The 23,756-nt window shown below is 47.6% G+C and overlaps 1 protein-coding gene across 1 annotated transcript in view; it reads left to right on the top strand.

Annotated features, from left to right (window-relative positions):
• The window catches only part of LOC309558747 (rac GTPase-activating protein 1-like), a gene marked incomplete at both ends in the record, with an annotated part of 142,255 nt that overhangs the window by 12,132 nt on the left and 106,367 nt on the right, over nt 1-23,756 (top strand). Inside the window, 2 exons of the mRNA XM_082261794.1 lie at nt 6,870-6,994; nt 13,284-13,356. Of these exons, the coding sequence (XP_082117920.1) occupies nt 6,870-6,994; nt 13,284-13,356 (198 nt within the window). The remainder of the gene's footprint in view (nt 1-6,869; nt 6,995-13,283; nt 13,357-23,756) is intronic.

Here is a 23,756-nt window from a genome sequence, read left to right as displayed (position 1 = left end):
TTGAACCAGATCAAATTCCCACCACATGTGTGAACAGCCTTCATTGAGAATAATGCTTTTTAAATGACCTGCAAGTCTATGCTTTTGGGATCGCATCTGATCCGCCAAGAATTTGCATAAGTGTGAACCAGCGCTTAAGGTAAAAGCAACAGCAGGAATAAAGTCTACCTTGTGGCATAGGTGTGCGCAGCCTATTGCATTATAGTGTGCACCCCAAAACTCAAACCCACATTAAAGCCACCTACTGTCACAGGGAGGAGGCTCTGGGGTGGGAGACAGTTGATTGGGAGCATATTATGTTACACCCTAAAAACTGGTGTAATGTATTCCTAAAGTTGAACCTAGCCTTGAATATAATGGGGGGTATTTACACTGGCATCACCAACTACCCACCTGGTGCCGCCCCTGGATAATGCTAATGCAAATGGGGTGTGCCCAGGTATGCCCGGCACACCCTGTGCACACACCTATGCCTTGTGGGATACTACAGATAAGCGAACATATTACTTTTTCCAGCACTGAACAAGCATGGGTTCAAGTTGAGGGAGCTAAAGGTGGTGTTAAAGGTTGGTTGGATTATGCAGACAAGCTGCTGTCTCCAAGCATCTACTCTGGCTGTCCGGTCCTTAAAGCATAACTAAACCCAAGAACAAAAAACATTTCAGCTTACCAGTCCTTGGATATGGCGGTTGTATTAGTGATCTCTCTCTTCAGGCTAAGAACTTTAACAGGTACTGAAAATGCCTGCATGTCCTACCAGAAGTTGGTGTCCTTTCTGTGAGATGACCTGGAAGCAGAAAACCAACAGTGTTCCTTTTCTTGTGTAAACTACGAATCCAATCAACTCCCATGTAATGGGGATGAACAAAAGCAGACATGTTTGAAGTCCAAAAACATAAAAGAAGGTGCAAGCACCCTAGTGCATTACCCTTGGACACCTTCTAATAATTTATTGACTGCCGAAAAACATTCTCACAAACATGAAGGTTAGATTTGCATAAAACTAAGTCCACCTCATGTGGAAAGGACCTATCCCTGTGCTTAGGACCGTTGTTTGAAAGTCCAGCCTTTGGGACAACCATGGCTCTTTCCATAGATATAGTGGAGGAGTGAGCATAGCCCAGGAAGTGGTGTAACTTGCAGGTTCCCTTGAAGGAGGAAAAAAAAAGCCAAAAAGATAAAACGAATGCAGCCACCACATCGAAGGCTAGGTAAGCCACAATATATTACATACTATTGTGTTTTTGGGTTCTGATAAACCATAAACATGAGTGGCTGGTTGTAAAACATTTCCTGTTTAGGCCATAGAGGAAGGTGAAGTCTGCTGGAGATGCCAAATTTGTGAGAGGCATGGTATAATGCCTGGTAAGGGATGCTTATGTACCTATGTCTAGGGCTCGGTCACACATTCCTTTTTTTTATCATGTTCGGTGCATGTACTATACCGCACGTTGACAAAGCCAGTGTTTTTTTTTTTTTTTTTTTTTTCGTTGAGGCCCGTATCAATCAATGGTAATGCATGAAAATGCATTCAAATGTATTTTTAGCCCCTGGTGACAAGCCTACATTGCTTTTTATTTCTTTATTTTTATTGCACGTGAAAACACATTAAAATCGCACATCAATGCATCAACGTACATTGAAATTCATGTTAATAATTGCATGAAAACAAAATGCAAATGATAAAATTAGTTAGATCAATTGACGTGGGTCAAACTCAAGGGCCAAATACACTAAAAGGAGTTAACAATATAGATTTTGTGATAAGAGAAAAACATTAAATTCACAGGTATGGCCTTTAAACCAAGTGATGTCATCCCATCGCCGTGTCATCGTCATCCCATCGCCGTGTCATCATCGTCCCATCGCCGTGTCATCGTCATCCCATCGCCGTGTCATCGTCATCCCATCGCCAACATTGCAAAAACGCAAAGAGCAAATGACTCCTACTCTTGAGGGGTGGCCTTGCGGCTGGTATCCTAAAAATGCGATTCAGGTCAAATTGGAGTAAATTCGGGCTGTGCTGCCACTCTCAATGGGGCGTGGTAACCCAAAGCAGATATTGGAAAAAAGAAATGGACAGAGGGCGCACCAGCCTAGCGCATTATCCTAAAAACAATTTATTATAATAGACATGTATACACATTATACTCACAAAACGATTATGAAACAAAACGATTATGAAACACGGGCAATAAGGGACCACCAAGGGTCTCCACTGGGCATCCTCAGCTGCCGCAGGCCGTGGAAGGATGTGGACCTTCAAAAAAACGCTTGCGTGTTTCGGGGTGTTCCCCCCCTTTATCAGAGCTAGTTGAGTGGTAGGGCTAAAGGAAAAAAAAAAAAAGCCCTACCACTCCTCCCTTCGTCAGAGCTAGTTGGGGGAATGAGTGGTAGGGCTTTTTTTTTTTTTTTTTTCCTTTAGCCCTACCACTCAACTAGCTCTGATAAAGGGGGGAACACCCCGAAACACGTAAGCGTTTTTTTGAAGGTCCACATCCTTCCACGGCCTGCGGCAGCTGAGGATGCCCAGTGGAGACCCTTGGTGGTCCCTTATTGCCCGTGTTTCATAATCGTTTTGTGAGTATAATGTGTATACATGTCTATTATAATTGTTTTTAGGATAATGCGCTAGGCTGGTGTGCCCTCTGTCCATTTCTTTTTTCCAGTATTGCAAAAACACCCCAAGGCTTTCGATTGGATGGAGATTTTACATTTATAACGCCGCTCACAAACAACCATTTGAATTATAATTGTGAGGAAGGAGAAGGGCAGTGGTGGCCAACATTTTTCATGAGTTGTGATAGTCGCTGCACAGTGCAATTCCACAATTATTCTGGCCGTAGCATTAATGGGAAATGTTTCTCTTTAATGTGACAGGCCGGTTTTTAAAGAAACGCATTATATATTTTTAATGAGTAATCCTTTTAAATTAATTTTTTTTAAAAGGTTACCGGAGAGTAATATTTGCTGTGATCTTTTATCTCTTCTTGCTTGCCCAGCCATGTTTTTGAAAGTACGGTATGTTTTATATGTAGATTTGCAGAAGCTCCCCCTAGTGGATGTCTGTATGTTGCTAAATAATCACTGAAAGCAAAAGCTGCCAGTGCCGGGACAAGGCCAAGTAGAGCTCAGGGAGAACTTGCCCCTCCAAATAAAAAATGTATGATTGTGTGCCAAAATCCCCCCCCCCCCCCCTCGAAAATTGAGCACGAATATGCACGCTTTCCCTCTAGGTATAAATCCCCCCTTCCTCTCAGTACAAATCTCCCCCCCCCCCCCGCTAAAAATCCCACCTCCTGGCCCGAATCTTTGCGTCCCACCCCAGCTCAAATTCCCTCTCCCTCTCTCCCCCCCCCCCCCCTTATGTCCCCAGCACAAATCTCCCCCAATCACCCCCCCAGCGTAAATCCTCTTCCTCACCCATTCCCCCCACCCCCAATCACCACTCCTAGCACACTTCCCTAAATTTCTCCCCCTAGAACAATTCTTGCCCTCTGAATCCTCCCCAAAATTCCCCCTTCCAGCACAAATCCCCCCCCCCCCCAATCTACTTGTGGTACTCTACATGATACCACAGTGCCCAGGGCAGCTGTCCCTCCTGTCCACTCCTGTGGAGAGCATATTGTCGGTTTTTTTTTATGCAATACTAATAATTATTCTACTCTTACCCCAAGGTCTCATCTCCCAAGGACTAGAGGAGGTAGATTGTAACTTTAAATGTGCCTTAGAGGGAACACATTACCAAAATGTTTAAAAAATAACTTTATTACAACACTTTAAGTAATCCACATCAACCCAAATATTGTCCTATAACAGGTCAAAAAATTGGATAGCGCCCATAAGATTAGAGTATCCCAATGATAATGCTCTATCCCAAGTGACAGCAAGCCTCCCATATAATCAGCCATGTGATCCACAAGAATGGCGCCTTTCTATAGACTTTCTATGCAAGTTTATTGGTAGACCTTTGTCTGCACATTTGCTTGAAGAAAGAATAGGAGTAAGCACCCGTTTGCAGTAAAGTGTGACTTTTTGTGGTAAATGGCGGCAGTTGTACTGCGCTACCATGCTGGAAGCATAATGCGTATGCAATGACCTAATACTGCCGCCGTCCAGTATATATGCAATCAAAGACTATAGCTCAAAACAAAGCTTTCAGAACGATAAAAGACCAAAGTGATGTAGCAAGGTTTCCAGGCCTGTGGCCTGATGTGGGTCTGCCATCAGTACCGGTAATCTCTCCAGCCCATGTGAGCTGTGACCCTGGGTGTGACAACTGAAGCAGCGACAACTCTGGCATATTTGTGGTTTTTATTGGAATTGGGGGATGGGAGAAGGGAATGAGTGGGATATTCTTTGAGGCTTGACCTAATTACAATTGGGACTTTACTTCTGAAATGCCCGTTGGCGCTTCCGTGACGCCAGCCAACGCTCACTGACACTGAGAACACTCTGTAGAATAGAAGAACTGCTGAATCCTCGACTTATAGTCTAGAAGATCCAGTACTGAGAACTGTAGAACTCCTGACACTGTTGTACTATGAAAGTCACTGAATACTTTCCCCCGCCTGGCACAGCTTGAGGTAGTATAATGCAGAACTAGCTGTCACTGTAACTGGCACGCTCTGCACAATTCAGGGCCCAAATTGCAGGTGCCCCCTTTGACCTCTTCAGGGTCCACTGACTATGTACCCCCTCTGTAACTTCAGGGTCCTCAACCTTAGTACCCCCTTTACAGCTAGCTGACACTGGATCCCAGAACCTCTTCCGGAGTGGTCCCCTCTAACTTCAGGCAGACCCCCAGGGGCAATCCTCAGTACTCACAACCTGTGTAGGATTTCCTGGGACTGGACCCCTCTCTCTCTCTCTCCGCAGGCTCTCGGCACACCGGATCCCCTCAGCTCAACTCGGCACTCTCTGGACACTCAGGCTACACCCCAAGACGTCCACCTTCCGCAGACAGGAGGAGAGACAGCCGCACTCTCCTTCCTGGGACTCTGCTCCCGCCAAAGACACCGTGCCACGCACTTCCCCCCAAACTTATACCCACTCCCAGAATCCTTTGCAGCATAATCTGCCTTCTGGGGTAGTTGCAAGCTGGGATGTGTCCCCTGATTGGGCTTCCCACACTGCCCTATGAGAAGCCTCTCACAGGAGCCAGTGGGGATACTTTTCCCCTCAGCAGGCACATCTGGAAGCCCTGACACCCTACCTAACAAATCACAGCCCTGCTGTTAGGCAGACATGGCCCACTATACATGTACCTAGCACCTACCTGTAGGGTGCTACAGTGATTTCACCTTGCCTGATGAAGTGACCCTTGGTGGTTCCGAAATGTTGCATTTTCTTCTTGGGACTACAGATGACCCCACCCCCCCTCCTCTGCTCCACATCAGAGGGGAGGTGTTCTGTAGTTTATAGAATAACCTCATCAGGGCTGATAAATTGTAGTTGGGATTTCAGTGCAGCAGAGACAATGAAAATGGGAAATAAAGTATAAGTAAAGGCCAAACATACATTTTTTTTAAAAAAAAATTTGAATAGAGTGGAGAGGGATTAGAAAAAGGCAAAGCCGATAGAGGGCCGATATGCACTTTCCCCGATATATCGGAGTCGGCCCTGGAGGTTACCGATATCGGAATCGGCCCGGAGGTTACAGATATTGCCAATCTTTCTAGAAAGTGCATGTACCGGAGTGATGCCTGCAGCTAGAGGCATCACCCCGGTACCGGCATCCATAGCCGACGGATGGCTGTCTTGTAAGGGCAACCGATACGGCTGAGAAGCCTCTCGGCTGTCATTACAAGGAGCGGGAGGGGACGTCCCGCCCCACCCCCTCCCGGCACCTTCAGTGGCTCGCCCGGGTCTCCCATCCCACCGGGAGACCCGGGCAACCATCCTGCACGGCCGCCGAAGAGAAGACCCGATCAAAGCCACATTTGGCTCTGATCGTGTCTCAATGCAAAAACCCGTACTCGGCGCCAATTTAAAAAAAAATTACAGCATTCAAAACAGCCAAACTTGCGTTTTGAATGCTTTTAAGTGCAAAGGAGCGGTGTGGGGTCTTTTAGACCCCCAGATCCCTCCACAAGAGTACCTGTAAAAAAAAAAAAAAAGTTTTAATGTATGAAAATATCGGCTGGGAACAGAGGGAATGTGAAGGGGGGAAAAAAGTTTTATAATGTTTGTTTATATCTATACACAAATGTTTTGCGTTTTGATTTCCATTTTAATACTGAATGGGGTTTATCTATATTTTAAAGAGGAAGTAAACCCTCGTAAAAAAACCCTCATAAAAAAAAAAAAAAATGAGAAAAAAAAAAAACCTGTAAAGACAAAGGCATAATGAGCTAGTATGCTTCGAAATACTTACCTTAAAACGAAACCCTCGCAGTGCTGCCTGCTCAGCGACAGGATGGTCGACATGTTCGGCCATCCTCCTTCCTTGTTCGCGTCCTCTGGTCATCTGATTGCGCATGCCGCTGTTCACGGCATAGGGCTCTGATGCAACGGCAAGGAACGTTCCTTCTGAGCGCATGTGCCGATGATGTCATCAGCTGCATGCACTGTAAATATCTCCTAAACAGTGCAAGTTTAGAAGATATTTATAGCACCTATAGGTAAGCCTTAATATAGGCTTACCTATAGGCAAAAGACTTTAATGTGGGTTTACAACCACTTTAATGTATCCAAAATGGGGGGGGGGGGGGGGGGGTGGGAGTTTTTTGCCTTTTTAGTTCTACATTAGGATCTCACTGAAGTTGGTATGGCTCAATGGATAAAATGTGCACGTATTTGAGAGCGATACTAATTGAATTTCTTTTTAGCTTTTAAATATCACAACTATAAAAATATGTATTTAATAGGAACGTCAGATGCAACTGATTGGAGAGCTCATACAAAGCGACGGCCAGACAGCGGCCCCCCTCAGTGACTCTGTATTGGCATTTTTTGGTGGACAGAAGACCGCCACCCATGGAGCTGGCAGCAGGTATGAAGTTATTCACATATGTATGATGTTCTGATTACCAGTAAACCGTTTTTTGTACAATGTCCAATTTCTATTTGATATTTTTAAAGAGTATATTTTACACTAGCACCCAACTCTTCAGATTGACATAAGGGCTTGTTTTCTTGCTTGCACTATTATAGATTCATCAATTGATATGTATGTACCACTGCCCCCCGTAGGGACTGCTGGATACTGACTTTGTCGGCTCCTCTGGTTACCAACATACGGCTATAAGTAAATACAGTTCCTCTTGGCTCTTCACTGGAATAAACAGTCCAGGGGTTTTGGGTTTTTTGTTGTTTATTTTGTAATGAGGATAGGAGAAGGGAATAGTGGGATACTCCAATTTATCTATTCACAATACCTGAGGACTTCTATCTTCACAACTCCACTTGTAGGTATGGAACAGCCAGGCTGTTAATTCATCCTGCCACTTTAGAGGAATAGGGTTAAGGCTCTTGCTTTCCTTCTCCTTACTCAAAAGATGACTCAGTTAACAATCTTCTCTTCAGGATACTTTCCCTAGCATCCTCTTTCTGCTGACACCCATCCACTGACTATCCTATGAGCAGGGGTGGCCCTCCTCAGGTCCGGCCCCTTGACACGAGTTCCTGTACTCCCGATACTGCAGAAGCAGGATCTCTAGTGTCTCCACTCTGTCAGCTTCCCTGGACCTCTGGGTTCAGCTCTTGTCGACCACTCCTTCGGTCCTCAGAACGACCTCCTAGGACCGCATGGCACCTCTACAGAGAAGGAGGCAGCCGCCCCCCTCCCTCCGGGACTCCGCGTTTCAACGAAGGACCCCAAGCACTTGTGCTCCTGGCTTTTATACAGTATCCCAGCATGCACTGAGGCGACCTGCCCTCTGCCAATCATCAGGACTGCATCAGAAGCCTATGCACCCATTCGTCAGGTTTCCTCCCACTGTCCAACATGCCTCCCTATTGGACCAGCGTCAAACACTCTCTAGACTGAATGAATCGCATACCGAGCACAATGAGCAGACCTCACTAACAGATCCTGCTCTCTGGAAGGCAGAGAACAATATAGATTTACCTGCAGCCTCTCTGGTAAGCAGACAGAGCTCAAAACTATACTCTCTCATTAGCACCTACCTAGGAGGGTGCTACATATAGCACCCTCTAGCTAGTGTGCTAGGTGTAAATAGGTTTTGTTAGTGTGGGCAAATTGGTTTTGGCTGAAAGCCAGGCCTGGGTTGAATCTGGGTCAGGGCTAAGTGACTCGGGAAGGCTGGATGACTCAGCAAGTAGCATCTCTGGTGCCTCCCCCTGCTTTTTGGAACCTTGGAGAAACGTCCAGATGTAGTGGGAGGAGACTAGGAGGAGTGGTTTAGAATTTTTTTGAGGGCCCCAGCCAATCCCCAGCAGAAAGGGGCAGGAAGGGGTAGGCCCCTTCATAAATAGCCATGAGTCATGCCAGCAGGGGATGTCGGGTGGAAGATGGAGATGGGAGTGCTAAGGAGGCTATCGGAGGCCTTCACAGGGTGCCCCCTAGTCGGGTGGGGGTTGGGGTGACCTCGGGCCTGGCTCAGGTGCTGGAAGAATCCCCCCACAACACATGGAGGAACCCCTTCCTAGAGGCAAGGGAACAAAGCGAGAGGACAGCAGGGACAGGTCAGCACATCCAGGAGCCTGGATCTCCTGAGAAGTCAGCCGGGTGGGCTCATGAGTGCTCAGTCTGGGAGGACTATGGAGAAGTAGCCAGGAGGACTAGTGAAAGGGGCAGCTGCAGCCAGGCGGGTTGGCAGTACCTGAAGAGGTGGTGCTGGGATCAGTAGCGACAGGTATCATCCACAACTGAAAAGCTGGAACTTGGCTTAAGATCCAATCAAATGTTTATGGTCAGAAAAAGGTAGATAGATGCACACATGGCCAAGATGTTATAACGTTTGGACCCTTAAGGTCTTTATCATAGCTTAAAGTGGTTTAAAAGGCTAGACATTTTTTTTTTTTTGTACCTTTTTTTAATGCATTCCCTGCATTAAGGTAAAAAATGTCCCAGTAGTTGTACAGACCCTTCGTCCCCTTTTTTTTATACTTACCTGAGTCTTATTTCAATCCTGCAGTGTGCCTGTCTGCAGCAGCTCTTTTCTCTCTACTCAGAAGCAGTGGGAGGAGCCAATGGCTCCTGCTGCTGTCAAAGCATGTGATTGGGGGCGTGGCTGAACCATACTCAATAGACGCGCATACAGCCCGGCCCAGCTCAGGATCGAGCCCGCAGGTGTGCTTCAAAGCAAGTGGCTTGCTATGGGGGCCACACAAAGAGAAGGAGTAAAAAGTGCCAGTGGGGGACCACAGAAGGGGAGGATCAGGGTCACTCTGTGCAACATTGCACAGAGCAGGTAAGTGTAACCTGTAACCACTTTTAAAGATGATTTCCAGGTAGGGACATTCTATACATACAATATATTACCAAAAGTATTGGGACACCTGCCTTTACACACACATGAACTTTAATGGCATTCCAGTCTTAGTCCGTAGGGTTCAATATTGAGTTGGCCCACCCTTTGCAGCTATAACAGCTTCAACTCTTCTGGGAAGGCTGTCCACAAGGTTTAGGAGTGTGTCTATGAGAATGTTTGACCATTCTTCCAGAAGTGCATTTGTGAGGTCAGGTGATGTTGGCCAAAAAGGCCTGGCTTGCAGTCTCCGCTCAAATTCATCCTAAAGGTGTTCAATCGGGTTAAGGTCAGGACTCTGGGCAGACCAGTCAAGCCACCCCAAACTCACTCATCCATGTCTTTATGGACCTTGCTTTGTGCAAATGGGTTGGGTTTGACCCCTTAGTTCCAGTGAAGGGAACTCTTAAGGCGTCAGCATACCAAGACGTTTTGGACAATTTCATGCTCTCAACTTTGTGGGAACAGTTTGGAGATGGCCCCTTCCTGTTCCAACATGACTGCACACCAGTGCAAAAAGCAAGGGCCATACAAGGAGCCGCATGACTTTTACAATGCAAAAGTTTTAGGCAGGTGTGAAAAAAATGTAAGCCTTTCAGAAATAAAAAGTTTATTTTTATCAATTAAGAAAATGAAAATTAGATGAACGGAAGAGCGATCCAAATCCAATCCATATCTGCTGTGACCACCGTTTGCCTTTAAAACAGCATCAATTCTTCTATTTACACTTGCAGACAGTTTTTGAGGGAACTCGGCAGGTAGGTTGTTCTAAACATCTCTGGAGAACTAAACGCAGATCTTCTGTGGATGTCGGCTGCCTCAAATCCTTTTCAACCCCAGACAGACTCCATGATGCTGAGATCAGTGCTCTGTGGGGTCGAAAACATTACTTCCAGGACTCCTTGTTCTTCTTTACACTGAAGATAATTCTTGATGACGTGACATTGGCTGTATGTTTGGGGTCATTGTCCTGCTGCAGAATAAATTTGGGGCCAATCCTACGCCTCCTTGATGGTATGGCATGATGGATAATTATCTGCCTGTATTTTTAAGCATTGAGGACACCATTGATCCTGACCAAATCTACAACTCCATTTGCAGAAATGCAGCCCCAACTTGCAAGGAACTTCCACCTTGCGTCAGACACTCATTTTTGTACCCCTCTCCAGCCCTTCCCCAAACAAACTGCCTCCTGCTACAGAAAATATTTCAAATTTTGGCTCATCAGTCCAGAGCACTTGCTGCCTTTTTTTCTGCACCCCAGTTCCTATGTTTTCCTGCATAGTAGAGTCGCTTAGCCTTGTGTGCTGTTACACCAATATGTAAGATATAATATAATGCATGGTTGTGGTAATGTACAGTGCCTTGAGAAAGTATTCACCCCCCTTGAACTTTTCGACCTTTTTGCCACATTTCAGGCTTCAAACATTAAGATATAAAACTTTAATTTTTTGTGAAGAATCAACAACAAGTGGGACACAATCATGAAGTGGAACGACATTTATTGGATATTTCAAACTTTAACAAAAAACTGAAAAATTGGGCGTGCAAAATTATTCAGCCCCCTTTACTTTCAGAGCAGCAAACTCTCTCCAGAAGTTCAGTGAGGATCTCTGAATGATCCAATGTTGACCTAAATGACTAATGATGATAAATAGAATCCACCTGTGTGTAATCAAGTCTCCGTATAAATGCACCTGCACTGTGATAGTCTCAGAGGTCCGTTTAAAGCGCAGAGAGCATCATGAAGAACAAGGAACACACCAGGCAGGTCCGAGATACTGTTGTGGAGAAGTTTAAAGCCGGATTTGGATACAAAAAGATTTCCCAAGCTTTAAACATCCCAAGGAGCACTGTGCAAGCGATAATATTTAAATGGAAGGAGTATCAGACCACTGCAAATCTACGAAGACCTGGCCGTCCCTCTAAACTTTCAGCTCATACAAGGAGAAGACTGATCAGAGATGCAGCCAAGAGGCCCATGATCACTCTGGATGAACTGCAGAGATCTACAGCTGAGGTGGGAGACTCTGTCCATAGGACAACAATCAGTCGTATACTGCACAAATCTGGCCTTTATGGAAGAGTGGCAAGAAGAAAGCCATTTCTTAAAGATATCCATAAAAAGTGTTGTTTAAAGTTTGCCACAAGCCACCTGGGAGACACACCAAACATGTGGAAGAAGGTGCTCTGGTCAGATGAAACCAAAATCAAACTTTTTGGCAGCAATGCAAAACATTGTTTGGCGTAAAAGCAACACAGCTCATCACCCTGAACACACCATCCCCACTGTCAAACATGGTGGTGGCAGCATCATGGTTTGGGCCTGCTTTTCTTCAGCAGGGACAGGGAAGATGGTTAAAATTGATGGGAAGATGGATGGAGCCAAATACAGGACCATTCTGGAAGAAAACCTGATGGAGTCTGCAAAAGACCTGAGACTGGGACGGAGATTTGTCTTCCAACAAGACAATGATCCAAAACATAAAGCAAAATCTACAATGGAATGGTTCACAAATAAACATATCCAGGTGTTGGAATGGCCAAGTCAAAGTCCAAACCTGAATCCAATCGAAAATCTGTGGAAAGAACTGAAAACTGCTGTTCACAAACGCTCTCCATCCAACCTCACTGAGCTTGAGCTGTTTTGCAAGGAGGAATGGGCAAAAATCTCAGTCTCTTGATGTGCAAAACTGATGGAGACATACTCCAAGCGACTTACAGCTGTAATTGCAGCAAAAGGTGGTGCTAAAAAGTATTAACTTAAGGGGGCTGAATAATTTTGCACGCCCAATTTTTCAGTTTTTTCTTTGTTAAAAAAGTTTGAAATATCCAATAAATTTCGTTCCACTTCATGATTGTGTCCCACTTGTTGTTGATTCTTCCCAAAAAAATTAGTTTTATATCTTTGTTTGAAGCCTGAAATGTGGCAAAAGGTCAAAGTTCAAGGGGGCCGAATACTTTCGCAAGGCACTGTGTTTATATTTGGTTATTATACTGCCATCTTGTGGTTATTTTGGTTGTTTCACTTGCCTTTCTGTCTCTCTCTTCTGTATTCCCTCATGTCCCCACCCATCTATGATGTATTTCCTGTTCCTGCTTCTTTATGCTTGTGGAAATAGAGATGACCACATCTGTCTAGGCCAGTGTTTCTCAACTCTGGTCCTCAGGGCACACTAAAAGGCCAGGTTTGCAAGAAAACTGAAATGCATCACAGGTGAAATAATTTGCTGCTCAGTGATTGCAGTATTCTAGTCTGCATCTCCCCAAGTTAATACTTAAAATAGGGCCTGTTAGTGTGCCCTGAGGACCGGAGTTGAGAAACACTGGGCTAGGCCTTTATACAATCTGCTCGCATCTGGGAACACATTGCCATGTTTTGACCTGCGGATACCATATTCAATCATCGGCCACATTTTGTTGTCTGCTATACCTACTGCTTGCAATAAAACCTATGTGGATGAAAATAAACGGTGTCTGGTGAGTTCAGCTATCTGATAACGATTGTCCGCGGTGCGTGCATCTGCTTATACAGGCCAGAAATGGGTCTCAGCAAGGGAGAAGTTACTATTACAACAATTGGAGTCAGAATACCTTGTTTCCACATCCTATGCACAAAATAAAATCTGAAAATGTGAAATGACACACCAGACACATGTGAAAGGGTCAAAATATTGTGTAAGTTTAGTTGCTACTATTGGTCTGTAGCGTCCAAGAGATATACTGTACTATTAGGGTGCTGGCATCTACCAAACATGGAAATGATGGTTTTAAATGGAATGGGGTTGTTTAAACTGGCATTGGTAATGACAACGCTAAAGATGGATGACGTCTCGTTGTGTCTTGCAGGTTGTCCATGGTGGATGAGTCATGCGGCTCCTTCCTGTCGGATATCAGTTATGACCAGACGGATGATGACCTGGTGAGACCGCTTCCAACATTTTTTCAATCTAGAACAAATTTGTGTAGATTTGCTCTACAAACAATCCCAAGATTTTCTTTGCCCTACAAGGTCACCCCTCGGCCCCCACCACCCCTGCGTGTTTAGGGTGTCTGTTCTGAGACCCGTGTAAATCTGTTTTGTTTCTCACTTCCCAACACCGTAACCTTGCTCTCCTCACTCTTCTGACAACTGGTTTATATTTATTAATAAAATAAAACCACAAAATCTCATTCCATCCAATTTAAATGCTAATTTCTGTCCCTTTCGGTGTAACCGGGAGTCTTTCGCTGCGCGTTCAGCCGAGAAAGGTCCCTGTGGGGAGCCTTCTCCCCCCCCCTCCACCCTGTTTAGCTCTCCCTCCCCGCTCGCACACTGTGCTCCTGAGAATACATCCTGTTTGTAATTTGCTTTTCTTAATGCTTTTGAACCGTCCAGAGCTGCCTGCGGTGTCTCCCAAAGGCTGCATTAATATTTAGCTCGCACTAGGGCTCTGCAGACTCGTGCGCAACGGTTTTTAGGGCCATGTCACACATCCGGATATCTACAGATCTATCCGGAGTGAAGTCTCCATCGACCTGGCTCAGTATCTTGTATAATCAGTTTAGTACTGTTGAAAGGTAACTTTGGCTTGCTTGATGAGGTTTTTGGTCTTTCCTTAAAAGGGAAGTTTACTTTTTTCAGGAAACAAATGAAAAGCTGAACTAATTCCAAGTATCTTGGCCACCCCCTCCAGGCCTTACTGCCTGTAGCTACCATGATGCCCCATGCAATAGCCTGAAGCATGGGTGTTCAACCCGTGGCCCTCTACCAGCTATTGCAGAACTAAAAGTCCCATCATGCCTTGGAAATCATGCTTTAACTGTGAGCCTTGCAATGCCTCATGGGACTTGTAGTTCTGCAACAGCTGGAGGGCCACAGGTTTGAGCACCCATGGAGCTTGCAAAAGTTAGCAATGGCAGCTTCTAGAGCTATAGCCCAAGTCAAGGTACTTAAAGCGGTATTCAACCTAAAAGCAAATAATAATTGCATTCAGCTTATCCATTCTTGGATGTGGTGCCTGCATTCATTTTCACTTTTAAGGCTTTCTCTCCTTTTTCACCTAATGATCTAGCCAGTAAGTCAGATGTTTTTTAACAGAACAAACTGTCCTGCAAATGTAGCAGTTAACAGGGGTGAGACAAACCATTTATCACTGACAGGGGTACTCGCAATGATCAGCGTTTATTTACATAGTTGCATGGTAGTTGAGGTTGAATAAAGACAATAGTCCATCCAGTTCAACCTGTGTAGGTGTGTTTGGCTGTAATCATTACACATACCCCTGAATGTTTTGATCCTTGAGATGTATGACCAAGAGTCTTTTAAAAGTAGCCATACTTCCCGCAGTTACTACCATTTGTGGTACAGAATTCCACAGTCTTGTAGTCCTTACTGTAAAGAACCCCCTGCGTAGTCTGCGTTTAAAACGCTTCTCCTCTAATCGCATTGTATGGCCTCATGTCCTCATGCAATCCTTGCGACTGAAACGTTTTTTTCTATGCTGAGATCACCATTGAGGTATTTGTAAATCGCTATCATGTCCCCTCTCAGGCGTCTCTTCTCTAGGAAGAATAAATCCAGTGCTTGTAAGCGCTCTTCATACCTAAGGTCCTTCAATCCCCTAATTAGTTTAGTTGCCCTTCTCTGGACTCTCTCCAGCTCCAACACATCCCTCCTGAGGACTGGCGACCAGAACTAGACAGAATACTCCAGATGCGGTCGGACCAGAGTTTTTTATAAAGTTACATAAAGTTATTTCTTTATGTAAAACCTTTATCCTATGTAGCACCCTGCAGGTAGGTGCAAGGTAAATTCATAGTAGGCCTTGTCTGCTTAACAGCAGGGCCATGTTCCTTTCTGTCAGGTAGGTTGTCATGGCTCCCAAGTATGTCCTCTGGGAAGGGGAGTCTCCCCACTGGCTCTATTGGAAGCTTCTGATAGGGCAGTGGAGGAAACCAAATCAGAGATACATTCAGGCTTGTATCTACCCCAAGAAACAGATTCTGCCACAGAGGATTCTGGGGGAGGGTGTAAGTCTGAAGGGGGAACATGACTCAGTGTCTTTGACGGGAGCAGAGTCACAGGAGGGAGAGAACGGCTGTCTCTTCTCCTGTCTGAGGAAGGTGGGTGTCTCGGGGTGTCGCCTGAGAATCCAGAGAGTGCTGAGTTGAGCTGAGGGGATCCAGTGTGCCGAGAACCAGCGGAGAGAGAGAGAGAGAGGGGTCCAGTCCCAGGAAAGCCTACACAGGTCCTTAGTACTGAGGATTGCCCCTGGGGGTCTGCCTAAAGTGTTAGAGGAGACCACTCCGGAGGAGGTTCTGGGATCCAGTGTCAGCTAGTTGGAAAGGGGGTACCTAGGTTGAGGACCCTGAAGTAACAGAGGGGGTACATAGTCAGTGGACCCTGAATAGCTAAAGGTTAAAGGGGGTGCCTGCAGTTTGGGCCCTGAATTGTGCAGAGTACTAGTTGAGAGTTGCAGCCATACAGGAATTCACAACAAGCTACCTCAAGCCAGTGCAAGGCTGGAGGGAGTAGTCAGTGACTTTGCAGTGTCAGCAGTTTCATACTCTACAGTCCTGGGTCTTCTGGACTTAAAGTCAAGGATTCAGCACTTCTTTCAAGTTACAGTGAGTTCTAAGCGTCAGTGAGCGTCGGCTGGTGTCAAGGCAGCTTTAACAGACATTTTTCTGGATAAAGTCCCAAGTTGTACCTAGTTGAGCCTACAGGAGTATCCCACTCATTCCCTTCTCCCATCCCCTTAAATCCAATAAAACCACAAAACAAAGATGCCGGAGTTGTCAATGTCTCAGTTCTCACACCCAGGGCCGCAGCTCACATGGGCTGGAGAGGTAACCGGTACCGATGGCAGACCCACATCAGGCCACAGGCCTGGAAACCTTGCTACACCTAAAAGAAAAAAAACGGTTTTGTGTAACTGCCTATAAAGTGTGAGCTGGAGTTTGGCTTCAATTTGTTAGTGTATTTAAATCTGCTGGTCCATCTAACATTCCCCTCCCCCCAGACTTTCAATCCTGCTGTCCAATCGTGCCCCCTGTGCTCCTTCATCCAGAATGGGTGTTAGCCATTCTGTTGTAATAACACAACAAAAGTTGTGTTACTGGCCAAATCATCAGGGGAAAACTGGGAGAAAATACACAAAAAAAACGAATACAGCCACCACATCTAATGATTGGTAAGCTGCAAGATGATATTACATTTTTGGTTTTGGGATTACCGTATATACTCGAGTATAAGCCGACCCGAATATAAGCCGAGACCCCTACTTTTGCCACAAAAAAGTGGGAAAACTTATTGACTCGAGTATAAGCCTAGGGTGGGAAATGCTGCAGCTACTGGACCACCACGAGACACAAAATAGGGGCTGCGGGCATGGTACAGGAGATGGCGCAGGTCATAGTACAGGCATTGCACAGGTCATGGTAAGGGCATGGCACAGGTGATGGTACAGGCATGGCACAGGTGAAGGTATAGGCATGTTACAGGTCATGGTACATGCATGTTACAGGTCATGGTACATGCATGTTACAGGTCATGGTACATGCATGTTACAGGTCATGGTACATGCATGTTACAGGTCATGGTACAGGCATGGCACAGGTCATGGTACAGGCATGGCACAGGTCATGGTATAGGCATAGTACAGGTGATGGTACAGGCATGGCACAGTATGTACAGGCATGGCACAGTATGTACAGGCATGGCACAGTATGTACAGGCATGGCACAGTAGGTATAGGCATGGCACAGTAGGTATAGGCATGGCATAGTAATTACAGGCATGGCATAGTAATTACAGGCATGGCACAGTATGTATAGGCATGGCACAGTAATTACAGGCATGGCACAGTAATTACAGGCATGGCACAGTAATTACAGGCATGGCACAGTAGGTATAGGCATGGCACAGTAATTACAGGCATGGCACAGTAATTACAGGCATGGCACAGTAGGTATAGGCATGGCACAGTAGGTATAGGCATGGCACAGTAATTACAGGCATGGCACAGTAATTACAGGCATGGCACAGTAGGTATAGGCATGGCACAGTAGGTATAGGCATGGCACAGTAATTACAGGCATGGCACAGGAGATGCAGTGCTGCGGGCATGGTACAGGAGAATGTCCTGTACCATGCACGCAGCACTGCATGAGGAAATACAGGGGCTGCGGAGGCATCTCACTTACCTGTCGGTGAGGCGCCGTCTTCGCTTTAAAAATCGCGCCGCCATACGTCACCGCAAATGCGCCACCGATGCTCGGGAAAAGCCGAACACGTTCGGCTATTTCCGGGCATGCGGCACATGCGCAGTGACAGGTCGGCGCCGAGCGGCGCCATTTTTAAAAAGACACTCCAGTCAGTGACTCGAGTATAAGCCGATGGGTGCATTTTCAGCATGAAAAAACATGCTGAAAAACTCGGCTTATACTCGAGTATATACGGTAATACCATTGGTTCTTCAGTCTGTTTGAAAAAAAATTAAAAAGTCCACAGGTGCAAATACTGTAGCTGTTGACTTTTTTAATAAAAAGGACATTTACCAGTCCAGGGATCCAGGCCGGCTTTTCGCCTGTGTTGTGGTCCCTGCCGCTGCCATCTTTACTGGGGGAAGCCGGCTGAGACTCCCTGCAGCCCTACCACTATGCATGCTGCGATTCGTGCTGCTCTTTGTGAATGGATCTGCAGCCTCCTCAGGCCCCTGGGGTATCCCAAGAGGTCGAGGGCAGGGGAGGTGAACTTCCACTTGGATCGCCTAGGTAATTTAAGCAGAAGTGGGAGTGAGTACCTATTTAAACTAGGTACCTTCCTACCCCCTCAAAAATGTTTTATTATGGCAAATGTGGTAGAGGAGGGGGAAGGAAGGCATAAAGTGGAACTAACCCTTTTAAGGTGAACTTGCGCTTTAAAAAAAAAAACAAAAAAAAAAACTCTTACTTTTTGAAAGGAAGGAGGAAAAGATGGAGAAATTCTCTTTCCAGGTGAAGTTCTAATTAGAATAGTTCATGTGATTATTCTGACCAATGAAAGGCGCATCTGAGGCTGCTTCTTCCAAAGGGATGTCCTAGAGCAGGGATATGCAAACTGTGGCCCTCCCAGATGTTGCAGAACTACAAGTCATAGTTAGTGAGGTTGAAAAAATACATCAGTCCATCCAGTTCAACCTATGATGTGTGTGTGTGTTTGCTGCTAATCGTACATTGTATACCCCTGTATGTTGTACATTGTATACCCCTGTATGTTGTGGTCTTTAAGGTGCCCATCTAATAGTTTTTTGAAACTATCAATGCTCCCTGCTGATACGACTGCTTGTGGAAGAGAATTCCACATCCTTACCGCTCTGACAGTGAAGAACCCCTTACGTATTTTAAGGTTAAACCGCCTTTCCTCTAGTTTTAGTGAGTGGCCACGTGTCTTATTGTATTCCCTTTCTCTGAATAGTTTGTTCCTTATGCTAGGGTCGCCAGTACAGTATTTGTACATTGATATCATATCCCCCCTCAATCGTCTCTTCCAGAGGCGTAACCAGACATCCCAACCTGCAAAAACTCATTTCAGGGAGGTGAGCCCCCCCCCCACACGCCGACGCCCCCCCCCCCCGCATGCGCCGCACCCCCCCCCCCTTTCCAATTTAACACTACCAGAGAATAATGAAATTAAATGTAATCAGTATACCTGGTCACTGGTGCTGGTACTGGTCACTGGTGCTGGTCACTGGTGCTGGTACTGGCCTGGTCACTGGTGCTGGTACTGGTCACTGGTGCTGGTACTGGCCTGGTCACTGGTGCTGGTACTGGCCTGGTCACTGGTGCTGGTACTGGCCTGGTCACTGGTACTGGCCTGGTCACTGGTGCTGGTACTGGCCTGGTCACTGGTGCTGGTACTGGCCTGGTCACTGGTGCTGGTACTGGCCTGGTCACTGGTGCTGGTCACTGGTGCTGGTACTGGCCTGGTCACTGGTGCTGGTACTGGCCTGGTCACTGGTGCTGGTACTGGTCACTGGTGCTGGTACTGGCCTGGTCACTGGTGCTGGTACTGGCCTGGTCACTGGTGCTGGTACTGGCCTGGTCACTGGTGCTGGTACTGGCCTGGTCACTGGTGCTGGTACTGGCCTGGTCACTGGTGCTGGTCTGGTCACTGGTGCTGGCCTGGTCACTGGTGCTGGTACTGGCCTGGTCACTGGTGCTGGTACTGGCCTGGTCACTGGTACTGGTGCTGGTACTGGCCTGGTCACTGGTGCTGGTACTGGCCTGGTCACTGGTGCTGGTACTGGTCACTGGTGCTGGTACTGGTCACTGGTGCTGGTACTGGTCACTGGTGCTGGTACTGGCCTGGTCACTGGTGCTGGTACTGGCCTGGTCACTGGTGCTGGTACTGGTCACTGGTGCTGGTACTGGTGCTGGCCTGGTCACTGGTGCTGGTCACTGGTGCTGGTACTGGCCTGGTCACTGGTGCTGGTACTGGTCACTGGTGCTGGTACTGGCCTGGTCACTGGTGCTGGTACTGGCCTGGTCACTGGTGCTGGTATTGGCCTGGTCACTGGTGCTGGTACTGGTCACTGGTGCTGGTACTGGCCTGGTCACTGGTGCTGGTACTGGCCTGGTCACTGGTACTGGTCTGGTCACTGGTGCTGGCCTGGTCACTGGTACTGGTGCTGGTATTGGCCTGGTCACTGGTGCTGGTACTGGTCACTGGTGCTGGTACTGGCCTGGTCACTGGTGCTGGTACTGGCCTGGTCACTGGTGCTGGTACTGGTCACTGGTGCTGGTACTGGCCTGGTCACTGGTGCTGGTATTGGCCTGGTCACTGGTGCTGGTACTGGCCTGGTCACTGGTACTGGTCTGGTCACTGGTGCTGGTACTGGCCTGGTCACTGGTACTGGTGCCGGTACTGGCCTGGTCACTGGTGCTGGTCACTGGTGCTGGTACTGGCCTGGTCACTGGTGCTGGTACTGGCCTGGTCACTGGTGCTGGTGCTGGTACTGGCCTGGTCACTAGTACTGGTGCTGGTACTGGTCACTGGTGCTGGTGCTGGTACTGGCCTGGTCACTGGTGCTGGTACTGGTCACTGGTGCTGATACTGGCCTGGTCACTGGTACTGGCCTGGTCACTGGTACTGGTCTGGTCACTGGTGCTGGTACTGGCCTGGTCACTGGTACTGGTCACTGGTGCTGGTACTGGTCACTGGTGCTGGTACTGGCCTGGTCACTGGTGCTGGTACTGGCCTGGTCACTGGTGCTGGTACTGGTCACTGGTGCTGGTACTGGCCTGGTCACTGGTGCTGGTACTGGCCTGGTCACTGGTGCTGGTATTGGCCTGGTCACTGGTGCTGGTACTGGTCACTGGTGCTGGTACTGGTCACTGGTGCTGGTACTGGCCTGGTCACTGGTGCTGGCCTGGTCACTGGTGCTGGTACTGGCCTGGTCACTGGTACTGGTCTGGTCACTGGTGCTGGTACTGGCCTGGTCACTGGTACTGGTGCTGGTATTGGCCTGGTCACTGGTGCTGGTACTGGTACTGGCCTGGTCACTGGTGCTGGTACTGGCCTGGTCACTGGTGCTGGTACTGGTCACTGGTGCTGGTACTGGCCTGGTCACTGGTGCTGGTACTGGCCTGGTCACTGGTGCTGGTATTGGCCTGGTCACTGGTGCTGGTACTGGCCTGGTCACTGGTACTGGTCTGGTCACTGGTACTGGCCTGGTCACTGGTACTGGTGCCGGTACTGGCCTGGTCACTGGTGCTGGTCACTGGTGCTGGTGCTGGTACTGGCCTGGTCGCTGGTGCTGGTGCTGGTACTGGCCTGGTCACTGGTGCTGGTACTGGTCACTGGTGCTGGTGCTGGTACTGGTCACTGGTCACTGGTGCTGATACTGGCCTGGTCACTGGTGCTGATACTGGCCTGGTCACTGGTACTGGTACTGGCCTGGTCACTGGTACTGGTCTGGTCACTGGTGCTGGTACTGGCCTGGTCACTGGGACTGGCCTGGTCACTGGTGCTGGTACTGGCCTGGTCACTGGTACTGGTCACTGGTGCTGGTACTGGTCACTGGTGCTGGTACTGGCCTGGTCACTGGTGCTGGTACTGGCCTAGTCTCTGGTGCTGGTCACTGGTACTGGCGCTGGTCATAGGTGCTGGTCATTTGCTGGTACTGGTCTCAGGTGCTGGCTCTCTGGTGCTGCTCTCAGGTTAGGTCACGTGTCTGTCACAGAGTGGGGTGTCACGATGATTGGTCCCCCGCGCGCCAAAATGCCTCCTGGAGTAGACGATGTGGCTGTAGTAGAGAGCAAAGCCTCTGCTTTCTCTCTGCAGCTCCTCCCACAGGCGGAGTGCATGACTCATATCACTCCGCCTGTGAGCCGCATCTACTTCGGCTCTGTGCAGGCTTGCTGACACAGTCACTCTTCTGCCTGCATCGATGAGTCATCTGACTCACTGTGACTCACACACACAGCCGGGATATCGCTCTAAGCTCGCGGGTGTCCGTGAGCTCAGGGCGGAAAGCGGGAGTCTCCCGCGACTTGCGGGAGACTTGAGATGTCTGCGTAACTAGAACCTTCAGGGCCCCGGTGCAAGAAACCATGAAGGGCCCCTCGGACTCCTGGCCGGGAGGCCCTTCCCTTCAAGCCTGGGGCTCTTCCAACTGATCCTGAGGTCCTTTACTCACGTTGCGGGGCCCTTTCACAAATTCTGCAGTGGGCCCCTTTCCTTCCATCTTGGGGCCTGCAGCTATTGGAGGAAAAAGGAGTACAGTGATTTCTCTACATGCCGCCCCTTCTATCCAGGTGTACAGGGGAGCTGCTAAGGCCCCCTGGAGCATGGGGCCCGGTTGCGATTGCAACCCCTGTAGTTACGCCCCTGGTCTCTTCTCCAGAGGGAATAAGTTCAGTGCTTGTAGTCTTTCCTCATAGCTGATGCCCTCCATTCCCCTAATTATTTTTGTTGCCCTTCTCTGGACTTTCTCCAGTTCCAGCACATCCTTCCTGAGGACCGGTGCCCAGAACTGGACTGGGTACTCCAGATGTGGCCGGACCAGAGTCTTGTAGAGTGGGAGAATAATCTCTTTATTTCTGGAGTGAATCCCATTTTTTATGCATCCCAGTATTCTGTAGACTCACCCAGAGGTTCCCCCCCTAGTGAGTAGCTTGCTTTCTGGTTTCTGGCACCCAAGTGCATTACTTTACATTTTTCAACATTAAACCTCCTCTGCCATGTAGTTGCCCACCCCGTTATTTTGTTCAGGTCCGCTTGTAAAGTTTCCACATCCTGCATAGAAGATATTGGCATGCTTAATTTAGTATCATCCCATGAGGCATAGCAAGAATCTGACAGCCACAAGCATGACACCCAGAGGCAGAGGCGTGATGGAACTTGTAGTTTTGCAACAGCTGGAGGACCACAGTTTGATTATCCCTGTCCTAGAGGAAAGAAATGAATCTTGGTGGTCCAGAACATTCACATGGTCATGGTGACCACAATGGGTGTTTTTCATTGCGAGCTTTATAATGGACCCCAAATCCGGGGCTGTGAATTGCGGTGTAGGTGTACAGACCAGCACAGGGCATCATGGCGGGGCTGGTCAGGATTGTTCAACTTCTCCATTTTTCATGAAAAGATGAACTTGCCCTTTAAAAAATATATATTAATAATGCAGAGTACTGTAATTTGTATGAGCCAATCAGATTTTAGGTTATTGTTGGTAGGTGGCAAAAAGCATAAATTGTAAGCTAATTGCCATGAGTTCATAGACTCTACACAACGCCATTGACATTGAACTATTATGTAAATTTAATGTCCTTTTTACTTTCTGCTGTGTCTGTGGGGACAAGAATTGCCCTGTGAGAAGTCTTCCTGATGGACCGCAATAAAAATGTAAAGGCAGCAGTTTACTAAAGTGCAATATCCGTACAAGACACCACCAAGTTTTCAAGTGTTTGCGGATCCCCTTTACCACCATGATAAAGGAGGTCCATGTACTCTGGAAACAATGGTGGCATCTTGCTTTCAGGGCATTTGTCCCTGAGTGCATAATGCCTAAACGCAAGTATCGTTGGATGCACCTGCGAACCGCAGTAGCTGTCAGCCTCTCATAGAGTTTGATAGGCTGCCAGCAGGGGGGTTGGCACACCTGTGCCCTCCACCCTCAGCTAACTGATGGAGCCCCTTGCACTAGGGCTAAAATGCAGTGTGCATGAAGCCTAAAGGATTTTAGTAGCACACTGGGATTTATGCCAAGGCTACCAGGTATTTTTCAGTACTTGGAGCACTTTTAGGAGGATACGCCATAGGGATATGTCAATGAATTGGAGAGCTGTGCTGAATGTTTG

The sequence above is a fragment of the Pelophylax lessonae genome (genome assembly GCF_965119305.1).
Source record: "Pelophylax lessonae genome assembly, chromosome: 6".
NCBI lineage: Eukaryota > Metazoa > Chordata > Amphibia > Anura > Ranidae > Pelophylax > Pelophylax lessonae.
This window is presented reverse-complemented; position numbering and strand designations above follow the sequence as displayed.